The sequence below is a fragment of the Pygocentrus nattereri genome, chromosome 23 (genome assembly GCF_015220715.1).
Source record: "Pygocentrus nattereri isolate fPygNat1 chromosome 23, fPygNat1.pri, whole genome shotgun sequence".
NCBI classification, from domain to species: Eukaryota; Metazoa; Chordata; class Actinopteri; order Characiformes; family Serrasalmidae; genus Pygocentrus; species Pygocentrus nattereri.
The window spans coordinates 5,362,469-5,375,609 of record NC_051233.1 but is presented as its reverse complement, the minus strand read 5'-3'; the positions used below and the strand labels follow the sequence as shown (position 1 = coordinate 5,375,609).

General features: G+C 40.6%; 1 protein-coding gene across 2 annotated transcripts in view; it reads right to left on the bottom strand.

Annotated features, from left to right (window-relative positions):
• Positions 1–437: 437 nt before the first annotated feature.
• Positions 438–13,141, bottom strand: part of znf618 (zinc finger protein 618) — a 53,925-nt gene continuing 41,221 nt past the window's right edge. The window contains exons 8-12 of one of the 2 annotated variants that reach the window (XM_037533709.1): positions 12,705–12,788; positions 10,572–10,616; positions 10,157–10,234; positions 9,082–9,201; positions 438–4,983 (exon numbers count right to left, since the gene is read on the bottom strand). In XM_037533709.1, coding sequence (XP_037389606.1) covers positions 3,452–4,983; positions 9,082–9,201; positions 10,157–10,234; positions 10,572–10,616; positions 12,705–12,788 — 1,859 coding nt within the window. In that variant the 3' untranslated portion in view covers positions 438–3,451. The remainder of the gene's footprint in view (positions 4,984–9,081; positions 9,202–10,156; positions 10,235–10,571; positions 10,617–12,704; positions 12,789–13,141) is intronic. The other variant, XM_037533710.1, reaches the window with a different exon arrangement.

Sequence of the window (13,141 nt, the reverse complement as noted above, 5' to 3'; positions counted from 1 at the left end):
GAAAATAAAACTCTTCAGAGTAGACTGTACCATTTGCTGATGAACTTTATCAAACTGTCCAAAAGTTGAGTATAGAAAAAGAGGTATGACTGGCGACTCCCTCTGAAGCGAGAGAGGAACATTTCTGAGACACTTGCGCCCTCTTGTGGTTACTTAGAAAAGAAAGAGAAATCCCCAAAAAAAAAAAAAAAAAAAAAAAAACCAACCAACCCGGAATGGACGTCATTAGGCCTGGAGGTCGTGGAAGAGAGATCCAAGCAATACAGAATAAAAGAACAAAACAAAATGAAGCAAAACAAAAACAAACAGAAGTCGTCTTACACTGTCCGCATGCATATCTTTATAAAAGCTCTACTCTTGGAGACTTGAGTGTACAAGGCATTACAAGACACAAACAGAACTGATAAAAGTCTCGCCACAGCAAGCTGTCGGGAAGGTTTCCTGCTTGAAGGCCATTTCATGAGTCAAGTAAGTTCTTCACTTTTTTTTTTTTTTGTTGTTTTTTTTTAAATCTGTTACCCTAAAAACACTACAAAGACCACAATGCATCAGGACATGAGCAACGTAGAAAAAAAATGAAACATCCATTTGGTTTGTGAATATTAAAGTTGACCAAAACAAAAAAAAAAAAAAGTTACTGAAAATTGCCCTGCTTACAACCTGGGACCTTTTCCGTCTTCAACAAACAGCAAAAAAAATGAATAAAAGACAAAACCATAGTGACTATTAATGAAATCCAGTGCATCAGGTACAGAACAATAGATGATCCTACCAAACAATAGTGTAGCTGCCGTCTATTTGAACAGAATTCATACATCCTGAATTCAAACAACGAAATAAACGTTTTTCTGTCTCCAATTGTTTGACTTTGAATTGTTTTTTTTTACGTGAGGAACAACCCAAAATACAGGACGGGAAACAGTCGGGTGTCATGGGTTTACTGAGGTGCCATTCCTAAAGAAGCAGAACCATTAGTCACTTACAGCCCTGACTCAACAAGTCCTTACAGTGAGACAAACAACCTCCAAGACCAGACCAATTAGCAACTAACAGGCAGATTTATGAACGCCACAAGCCACATGACGGCACTGAAATGTGATGTAACGTGAAAATGAGCACACGTTCCTCTACATACTGCACAATTTCTATTCATCTGCTGAGATCAACAAAAACATAATATAAAATATGCAATAACTTTTGCACAGGCAACAGTTTGTGTTTCACTTTTATACCTCCCATTATGCTAAACTCAGCAAATAAACCGCAATTGGCCATTAAAATTCGAGGACGTGTTTACTCACTTTCACTTGGATCAACAAAATTAATTTGACCAGGAGCACAAACTCCACATGAAATTATTGGCGGAGATTATTATGAATTATGCTTGATTTTTGGACACTAACATGCTGTCATTGTGACACGAGACCCTCGTCCAAAAAAAAAACGGGAGCCTGTTTCTAACAGTTGGGGGAAAAAGTTGCTGTAATCAATGCTTTGACTTTCAAAAACCTGCTTCTCAAAATAGTTATATTTCCTCAAGGGTCTAATGAAGTCAGAATCTTCAGGGAAAAAATTCAATTCAGCTTTACGAACTTCTAAACATTGAGAAATCAGATCATTATTTTTAGACGAAAAGGCAAAAAGGCATAATGTTCGTTTTCATATATGAACCGTCAAAAATTCTGAAGTCTATTTTAACTTTAATTATATTGAACGTTATTGGTCTTTGAAAGTTTTAAGCTGGGAAACTTACCACAATAACATGGAGCTTGTGAACTGGCAGTTAAAAAATAACAGGCCTTTAGCTGCTTGCCTGAAATATCTTTTAAAAAAATAAAAATAAAAAAAAATGTTTTAAAAAAAGTTTAATGCTTACCAAGCAAATTTAAATTTGTGAATTTAAAATGTGCAGACTCTTACGTTTAGCGCCCAATGTTCATTTGACAATTATTGATTTTTCACTTTACACCTGCACATTTTCCTAGAGATTTTACACAGCTCATCCAAATAAAATTTCACCGAAAATTTAAAAGTAATCTCACTAAAACAGTAATATTGGTCAGAAAACTCGCAATTCAGTATTTTCCCTACATCAGTCAGCCCTATAGCTGCAAGATACCCTCCATCAGCACCAGCTGCCTGCAGGCCGTCAGGAATTAGCTCTTCTTTAATAGAAAGAAGCCAAATTTGGGATGAAAAATGGCAAATAATCAAACATTCTACTGAAAAGGCAAAGAACAACAAACAGTTAAGCAAATTCACACACAGAAAACACACAGCATCGATATCAGAGTGAAAAGCAGAGTGTTTTTCTAGTTCCTGTTCAGTAATGAAAGCACTGGCAATCAGACTTGAACCAAATCAACTTGCCGATCGGAGTCAGATTTCCAAAAACGGTTCTAAAATTACGTCATTTACTGTATAAATACTCCCTACAATGAAACAATTAACAACGCACGCAAGCCTTCAGCAAACTACCCCTGATTGTACATCTGCTCCCAAACCTAAAAACCACAAAAACATAAAAGAAATAAATAAATTAACGTCAACAAAGATGCATAATCTACCGCAGTTTGTTATGCGCTCAGTCTGGGTGGAAATGTAACCTTTTAAAACGGTGAGGGATTAACACATTTAGATAATAGATTCCTCATGCATATGCAAGGTAAATCAACGTAATCTCATGAAAATGAAAATTAAGCAAAATGTGATGCTCCGCATCATCACCACCAGTCTGGACCATTAACATACCGATTTGAAGAGGTTATAGATTAAAAATGAATAAGTCAAGCGAGTGGAAGTGAGCAGCCAAGCAGGTACTCAGGGTTGAGAACAATGAACGGAAGTAAAAAAGAGGTATTTTCTGCTTCTAAAATCAATCAACAGCAATTCGAAAGACTTTAAAAAAAAAAAAAAGAAAAGATCGTTTTCAACTAAGGCAAAGTATATCCAACGTCCATTTGGCAGGGAAAAAAAAGGTAACGTATTTCAGGTAGGAGGTGTAAGAGGTAAGAGGACAGGTGGGGCACTGGAAATTAATAGCGGGGGGAGAAAGAAAAAGCAATGAAACATACAGTGTGTCCATGTTTTGGTTTGAAGTAGACGATTCAAGCATTGACAAACGTTCATATTCATGTTTTTCGGGCATAGCTTCTTTTTTTTTTTCTTTTTTTCTTCATGGCCAGTGGTAAAGTTGAGGTTTGAGGTGTATGTAGGCTATATCTCTGCTGGACGAAGTATTGCTCCGTAGCAGACGTCCATGAAAAGAACCCTCCCTTAACGGTGCCTCGTTCATGGACACAGATCCAGGAACAGGTTTTTGCTCCAGAACAAGCGTTCTAACTACGACATGACAAAAAGCTACAAAGGGATCCTAGAGCAGCGTCTAGATCCACTAGTGTCTCTTTTGTGAACAGTCTATAGAGCCATTGACTGGTGGCCTTGCACCACCTCAAGCAAAATTGCACTTGAGGAAGACAAGTTTGTTCATCTCCTCGGCAGTGACCTGTCGCTTCTTCTTCATCGCTAAGGTCTGCTCGCAGATGCTGACACATTCGCTGCGGACGCCCACCGCAGGCACTGCCAGTAGCCACAGTGCCAAGCGGGACAACTTGGGGTATCTGTCCATGACCGAGCTCCAGTATTGGAACAGATCACCTGTGGCATGGAAGAGCGGTTCGCCCAGGTACTGGAACAACTCCTTCCGAACTTGCGGCTCCTCGGCTGCACAGGATGACCTGTCCACCCCGCAGTCCATACGGCTGCGCTTCGGACCCGCCGGCCCTTCGCCATCCCTCTCGTCTCCAGTGATCCCGGACGAGCCCCCGCTTCCAGGCTCTCTCATGCTGGCGGCCATGTCGCACGCCCTGGTGATAATCTCCTCATGCTGATATCCGGGGACAGGTCGCAGCTTGAGCTGTGGGTCCAAGATCATCGCCACTTGATGGACTCTCTCCACCTTGAAGTTCTCCTTTAGTGCTTCCAGAAAGTAGTGACAGAGCTTGCTACCTGCACCTGCTTCTCCAGCCTTGGAAGTGAACAGTTTCTCCAGGCGAATGTAGACAGGCAGTACTTGCTGGAGTGTGGGCCAACGGTCAGCTCCTAGCTCCTGAGCTGCCTGGCGCAATGGTGCAAGCAAGCACGCTAGTGTGCCAAGGAGGTGTTTGTTGAGGCCCTGCAGGAGAGGTGCTGTGCTCTTGCAGCGGCCATACGCTTCGCATATTGCCTCAAAGTTCTCGTGGACCTTGAGCAGCGCCTCAGCAGTCGAATCCCAGCACGGCGGTGGCGGAGCCTCATCTGTGGCTTTGCTCTCACGGCTAAAGCTTGTTGCTCCAGCAATGTCTCGGCACGTAGCCAAAAGTTCTCCCAGTTCGTGGAGGCCCCTGGCCTGAAGACTACGCCGGCCGAGAACAGCCTGAACAGTGGCTGCCAGCGAGCACCCTGCACACCGTAAGCTAAGACCAGAACGGCCGCAAAAAGGTAACAGTGACAAACGTGGTTCTGTGACGTAGACTGTGCGAATCTCGGACATAACGAACTCTGAGAGGACATTCTGGACCCAGTGGTGTACATGTTCAGGACCCTCTCTTATAGAGGCCTCTTTGAGTCCCAGCACGTAGCGTCGAAGCCGGACCCCTTCGACCTGATACGCGGTAAGCACATAACAGGAGTCCGGTCCTATAGTCTGAGAATGGCAAGTCACGGCAATGCCTAAAGAAGAGTTTGACCCCAGGGCACACGTGACTTTTACTTTGACCTGGTTGTACATGCGAGGAAGCTGCTTTAAGGCCAAGGAGCTCATGTCTCCGAGGGCATCACGAATGGAGTAAGCTCCATGGCGGGAACCCGTGTCCACCAAAGTCTGGGCCAACTTGAGGAAGTCCTTACTGCTGAGAGCACCAAGGAGACCCAGGTCTGTACACATCATGCGCAGCAAGCGCTCAGCCACCTGCTGCCGCTCCTTCTCTGGCAGCAATCGGTTCTCTGCAGTTGAAAAATGATAGAGAAACAGAATCAGGGGTGTTGACAAACGCTTCATCTTTCACTGGAAGTTTAAACAGCAAAAGGCAAAAACGATAGTAAAAGTTCACACAATCTGACTTTCATTTTTGATTTGAACCACTCATATAATCGCCACTTCAGCAAAGGATCACGCAACAGTGGCATACCCCAACACACAAATCTGATTTACCTGCGGCGTTCCAGATCTAGATTTAGAACAATGATTATGAGCTAAGTGATGGCAGATGTTTAGGAAACTGTTGCCAAGTGCTGATGTCTAAGAAAAAAAAAACAGAGCTACGTTTTTTCTTTGCAGAATCGGGTAAAGAATTCTTATTAAATGGTGAGGTTAGTCCCTCCTAGTTCGCTCCTGAGCTGCAGGAAAACAGACCACTCTGAAAAAATAAGCTTCATTTAATTCTGCAAACAAACAGCAAGTTTTAGCGTATATATATATATATATATATATATATATATATATATATATATATATATATATATATATATATAAATATATATATATATATATATATATATATATATATATATATATATATATATATATATATATATAAATATATATATATAATTAAAAAAAAATTCTACAACAAGCAAAAGGAAGAAGAGACATTTAAAATTCGGCACTGTTTCTACTGGCATTACTCAAATTAAAGCAAATTTATGACACTTAAGGGCTTTTATTTTTTTAAGCCCTACTCCTTCCATTCAAGCTTGTGTTCAGAGGACTTTCAGGTGCACTTGATCTACTTAGAGACTCGTCACTGGTAGTGATCAGAGTGCACACTGTCCTTAACGTGGGGGGGGGGGGGGGGGGGGGGGGGGGGGGCACTTTCTAAAATTCATGTTACAATTTTGTTATCTGAATAAACCAAAGGAAAATTACACAAATTATACAATTTGTTATGAAAATCTTTGTTTAAAAATAAATAAATAAATGGAAGCATTAGTGCACTAAATGATCTCTTCTGGCCCCTGAAACAACAACTCTGAAATATTTGTGGCCACTTTCAGATTAAAGCTGGACAATATTTGGCAGCACAACTAGTCCAATGGTCACATACCCCCCCCCAAGTGAACCTGACAGGACTGGATAAAGTCCAATTCCTGAAACAGCCAATAAAGAGAGGACGTGTGTTAAATCCAAGTCAAAATGTAAAAATTCAATTCAAGGAATTTATATATAATACCGTAGTTTTTCAGTCAAATCAGTCAAAATCAAACAGTGCTCCGTCATTATACTTGCATATTTGCTACCCAAACCCTGACTGGACCTAATGATTGGTTATTACAGTGCAGTTTATCATGCAACTTATTCAAAAGGTGAATTAAGCTAAAACTGTGACTGAAGACATGAATGGCTCGTCTGCACCAGTGGGACCCGGATACAACAAATTCCGGAGTTTTAAGTCACTAACATTTTGCGAAACTATTTTTTTTTTTTACATGAATTAAAAACTGACAGGTTAGTGTATACAAGGCTGTCAACTTAAGCATAGCAAATTACAGCGGGGTCCAAACGTGTGGGGCCTGAGTGAAAATGCTTTACTTTGCTTTTTTTCTAATTTAAAAAATCTCTTTTCATTAGAAAATACTATCAGCAGAACAATTTGACCAAAAAGTACAATCTTTTTTTTGAGTTCAGTCACTTAAAAGTAGCTGCTATAAACTACAGGTTTGTGTGGAAGCTCCTGAGAAACAGATCAAATCTACCGGGAAGTCATCTGAACCCGTGCTTCAATGGAAGAGACCAGACAATATAGATAAGATTTAAAAAGAAAAGGAAAAAAAAAACAAACAAAAAAACATATACAAAGGCCTCAAATGTGGCCAATGACACAGACGTGCTTAAATTTGGGAGAGTGAATATTTCTTCTACAATGTATTATAACGCCCCCCAAAATAAATAAATAAATAAATAAAATGTTTCTAAACAAGTCATGACAATAACTTTTACAGTTTAGAATTTTAATTTGTATAATGTATTTTTTTTATTATTAATTGCTCCAAAGAAATGTTGAAATACAAGCAGCTGATTCTGTGTTATGCAAGGTTTGCCCTTGTGGTGGCGTGTGCATCTCAAGATTTAAAGACATTTTCACGGCACACGATACGCATCACAGTATTTTGATGTGGACGATACGTGCCACTAGTAGTGGAGGGCAATGTGACAAAAATACATTTTCACAACATACAATGAACGTTGGAACAGGCAAAAAGGAGTCAGTAGAGTCACATTTAAAAATACCAACAAAAATTTGGGAGTGCGAATTATTTTAATTTAATACTTTAAATGCTGTGCCACATTAAATCCAACAGAACAAGAAGCGTTATGCTCTATTTGTGATAAAGCGTAGTTACTCAGTGTTAAGGAATTACTAACAATAACTACAGTATATTTGGATATACTGTAGTTATATATTGAGGCCTGGCTCACAATCAGCATTTCAGTTCACTCCATAGGTGTTCAGTGAGGCTTAGGTCAAGGCTCTGTGCACGACACTGGAGTTCTTTCACACCAAACTCACCCAAAACATGTCTTTACAGAGCTCACTGTGTACAGGGGTACAGCCATGCTGGAAAAGGACGCTCTAATTTCCCAACAATAGCACTTACAGTTGACTAGGGCAGATGTAGCAGGGCAGAAATTTCATAAACCGACTTGTGGCAGAGGTGGCATCCTATGACGGAGACACATTTAAAGGCACGGAGCTCTTCTGTACGATCCATTTTACTGCCAATGTCAGTCTATGCAGATTGCATGGCTGTGTGTTCAGTTTTATGCACTTCTTAGCAGATGAGGTAGAACAACCTGAAGTCCTAATTAATCCTTTATTATCCTCACCAAGAAAAAAGTAATGGATTTTTTTTGTTTGTTTGTTTGGGGCAATAATAAAAATGTGTGGTTTTTTTTTTTGACCTTACAGTTTTAAAATATTCATGTCTACCAAAATCAGAACATATATAGTGACTCAAAATGTGCTCTACCAAATGGTTGAGCAGAACATTGAAGGGTGAAGGATTTGTTCATACAGCCAGTAAAACGGACCCGAATCCTTTTTCTTCATGTGAGACACAGATGCGTGTCTGTGTATCAGTGTGAAGATAAACACACCGCATCTGACATTTTCAGTTCTGATTTGAGACGCTCTCATATGTGGCAATGTGACTCAGTCTGAACAGCCAGATCGGAATTCACGTGGTTTTTACGTCAATCCAACTCGACATGCGTCGTACGTTCCCGGCGCTGAGACCTCAAACATTTGGGGTGAAATTTCTGAAGGAAAACTTAGAGTCTCATCCAAAACCACCAATGGCCGAATGCGTCCGCCGAAGAGTGCGACTGCAGCGGCCAAGAAAAGTCCGAAAGCAACGTTTAAAGAATCCGATGACATGAACCAAAGAAGTGACCGCTCCATTTTCACGGCGAGCTCGAACACATTCTGGGTGATGAGCCCAGCTGTCAGTTAGTGAAGCTTCATGATGGCTCCTGTGTTGCTGGCGAAGATGAGGCTGAACCTCTGGAAGCGACTGGCGCTCGTTGGCAGTTGTGATTGTTTACCTCTGGAGGAGCCACGTAAAGCAATGTGAAGCACTGTTGTTTTGCGCATGCGGGTCGGTTTAGGAGCTGGCCTGTTCAGACTGATGTCGCATACAGACCACATTTAGAAGAAAACGTGAACAGCCAAACAAAAATAAATAAATAAATAAAAAACCGGATTTGATGAGAAAATCAGACTTGGACCACTTTTACCTGCTGTGTGAACGGAGCCTAAGAGAATTTCATCATTAAGTGAATTCTTGAATTTAAAAACATGGGACACAATATAGGTTGGCTGCCAATATGCTGCCTATTTGCAGGAAACACTAGATCTCACACTTCTCAAGCCCTCCCTGTTGCTGGAGAGGGGAGTAAAGTGTGTGGAAGCTGGAAATTTGTCGCTGACCACAGAATGAGGAAGCACAGAGTTTGGTTCAATGACTGACAGACTGAACATATATGGGCTATACATACAACACGGGGTGAGGGAGATGGTGACTGAGCACAAAGCATGCACTCACGGTAGGAAGGCATGTGGTTCCTCTGTGCAGGCTGAGGGGATTTCCAGGTCTGCTCCTGAGGCGCTATGGGGGCTTGGCAGGGTTTAGCAGAGTCCTCCTTAGTGTGATTCTCATTATCCGCTGAAAGAAGGCAAACGTTCCACATCATTAAACCTGTTGTACACCTTCTGACTTCACAGCTAACAGAAGAACAGCCCACGCTAAAAACGTCACGTACGGGACCACATACGGTCGCATGCAAAAGTTTTGGCGCCCCTGGTCGAATGACGTTTGTTGGCTTTCGAAGTGAAAAGTTAACACATCCCCCGAGGACAACACAGTTCTGCATAATTGCATATCTGCATATAACAAATACAGAGTCATCGTGTACTTGTATTCAACATTTTTTGGGGGGGAAAAAAGAAAAAAAAAAAAAGAAAAAAGTTTTAGCACCTTTAACATTTTTATTTTTGAATACGTTAAACTTGGCAAATAAACAAACTGCATATTTAATGCTTGTATTTAAGTATATATTTAAGATATATATAGCAGTTTGTTCCATGTAAAGGTTGTGTTAACATATTTCCACATAGGAAAAAAAAAAATAAAATCAAAATCAAAATTTACATGGTATCCAAACTTTTGCATACGACTGTGTCCCCAGTGTCCTCAAGTGACCCAAATGAAGAGACCCTCTAAGGTAGATGAACATGCAGAAATGGTAAACTCAACAACGACTGACAGGAGTTCACACTGCCCATGACGTGCCATGCACCGTCCGTTAACGAATTACGGAATTCCTTCAGACAGATGTCATCTGAGTGGAATGGACGTTAATGACATTCCATGTTCGTGAGATGGCAACCGTTACATACTTGGTACGCATGCTTCTACAAACAAGATATTCTGGATCAGTCTTGCTTTATGCAGAGTAAATCACAAAAGTCCATTAAAAAAAAAAAAGAAGGGGAAAAAAATTTTAAATTAAAAAGTAAAATAAAAACAAAACAAAACAAAAAAAAAACCCTATAATCTTGATCCCGGCTCAGCCCGTTAAGGTGCTTAGTGACGGCAGGTCCGGGCGTGGGTGACTCACCGGCATGAGACTGCATGTGCTCCATGAGGTTGCTGTAGAACTGGAACTGAATGCCACAGGATCCGCACGTGTAGGCTTCTAGAAGACAAGGCCCACGGTCTCGCTCTTAGAATACAGTGATGCTAATGCTAACATGCCAACACAGACTAAGGCACTGCCTGCTGCTACAAAAAGTAGGTCACTATCAGGACAGAAGGCTCGTACTGGCTTCTGGAGAGAGATGGCAGGAGCCGTGCAATGAAACACTAGTGATGAGATTAATGACGGGGAATATAACATTATCAGCATGCTGATGGGGAAAAAAAAGGGGGCCATGCTGATGAGCAAAAAGATGAAGGAGGAAAAAAGAAAGTAAAAAAAAAAAAAAAAAAAAAAGATGACAACGACTGGATTTAATCACCAAGTGCATACTTACTCTGTGATGTGGGGAAGGAAGCGGGCATCATGGGGCTTGTAGTATCTGTAGGTTAAATAAGGACAAAGTTGTGAGGAAACGCTTGTAAACCCTTCGGAATTATGTGGATTTCTGAATGATGTGGATTATCTGGATTGCTCCTGAAACGCCCTGACCTTTATTTAAGTAAATAAGCAAATTTATTATGAGTGCAAGTACAAAAAAAGTAAAAAAGAAAAAGAAAAAAAGAACTTTTTACATGAATAAATTAAGGGATATTTTTTCTCAAGAGCCTGTGAAAGCAATTTTAACTTATTTCAGAGACAAACTCGGCACAACTGGACCCAAATCTGAGCAGACATGGTAAAACGGAAAAAAAACAAAACAAAACAAAACGGCATTGTATTTTAGTGAGCCGCTCCATCCCGGCCTGATTGAGTCACATAATGTACCCGATTCAAATGTGTACCTCATTTCCACATGAATAAAATACATTACATCAACACAATTCTGTCCTTTGGCTTATATGTTTTATTCATGTGGAAATTATGTACAGATTTGAATCGAGTACATTCAGTGCATTACCTTTACTTTTTTCCCACTATAATGCCTTAAAATGCAGCAAACAGGATGTGGACATGCGTCAAAGGTTTCAGGATGTGCTGTGCATAGAGTATGAGCAATATGAGCAATAACTTTTATTAAAATAATACAGCTACACCGATCAGGCACAACATTGTGACCACCTCCTTGTTTCTGCGCTCATTGTCCATTTTATCAGCTCCACTTACTGTATAGCTGCACTTTGTAGTTCTACAGTTACAGACTGCAGTCCATCTGTTTCTCTGATACTCTGTTACCCTGTTCTTCAGTGGTCAGGACCCCCATGGACCCTCACAGAGCAGGTACTGTTTGGGTGGTGGATCATTCTCAGCACTACAGTAATGCTGAAGTGGTGGTGGTGGTGGTGTGTTAGTGTGTGTTGTGCTGGTACGAGCGGATCAGACTCAGCAGTGCTGCTGGAGTTTTTAAACACTGTCCACTCACTGTCCACTCTATTAGACGCTCCTACCTCGTCGGTCCACCTTGTAGATGTAAAGTCAGAGACGACAGCTCATCTGCTGCTGCACGGTTTGTGTTGGTCATCCTCTAGTCCTTCATCAGTGGTCACAGGCCCACACGACCAAATCTCTGATCCACTCAGACCAGCGCCGTGCAGCAGCAGATGAGCTGTCGTCTCTGACTTTACATCTACAAGGTGGACTGATGAGGTAGGAGTGTGTTAAGATATTGCGTCAAAATAACGACTTAATCTCTCAAATTATACAACTGTGATCAAAATACTGCTCTCATCAAAAAGACATAAGACACTGAATCTGATAGGTCAAAAATAATGGCTTTTCTCAAATTTTGACAAAATTGTGACACTGTCAAAATAATGAGCTGCTAAATTTCATTACAAAGAGTCATTATTTGCAGACAATAAGATGAGAGAAAATAAGTCAGTCATTCTTTTCTGATCAAATGTTTGACAAAGCAGCCAGAAACAGAGAAAAAACTACAGAGGATTCTTTTTTGTATTTCTCTTTACTTTGACTTCTAATTGCTTTAGACTTAAATGAGCTCAAACTAACATTAAGAGAAGAAAATCTAAACTTTATTTTCCTCTGTTAACCTTTATCACCTGCCTGCAAAGCACTCGGAGCTGCCACCGCTATGAAATATGCTCTATAAATAAACTTATTATTAAGGTAATTATTATTTTCTGCTCTATCTGGTGGAAATGGGCTTTCATACAAGGCAGCTTAGATTAGAGTCCTTAGACAAACCTCTCCCTCAGCAAACAGTCCAGCACGCCAAGACGATTCCAGCCACAGGGCTGGACTAAACTCTATGGTCAGCTCGGTAGAAAGGATATTGTGGCCACCAATGAAAGAACGGAAACTTATTTAGAAAAAAAAAGTTCCAAAAAACAAAATAAATCTTTACCAGATCAAATCTGTAAGCGAACTGCGCGTGTGTGTGTGTGTGTGTGTGTGTGTCTGCTGGAGGCTCGGAGGAAAAACCCCCGTCCTCCGACATTTTGACACAACCAACGTTTCTGAAATTCCTAAAATTCTCAAATGTTTCTCAACTCTCAGCAATGCGACTTACCGCTCGAGCTTTGGGAATTGTTGCCGTCTCTGAGGCTGGACTTCCCTGACATTTTGCCCTCCAATTTTAAAGCGTAAGAGCTTTCTGCAAAATAAATAAATAAATAAATAAATAAATAAAAGTTCACCAAGCAGACATGAAGCTTATCACTCCAGCACGATAAAAGCCGTCTGCAATTCCAATGTCAAGTGCGAGACCTAACTTGGCTGCAACTTTAGCTTCAAACGATGAAACATTACTTTCAAAAACTGACGCAATGCATCCTTTATGGATTTTTTTTGAGAATATTTCATTATTTCTATTCTTTAATTGTGGACGAGAGAGCAGAGCACAACCCACACATTCTCACGTTCTATTTAAATAATCTTTTTTTTAATACATAGAACCGAAACATGCCTACAAATGAAAATGTGAACTCCAGCATCGTTACCGTTTGT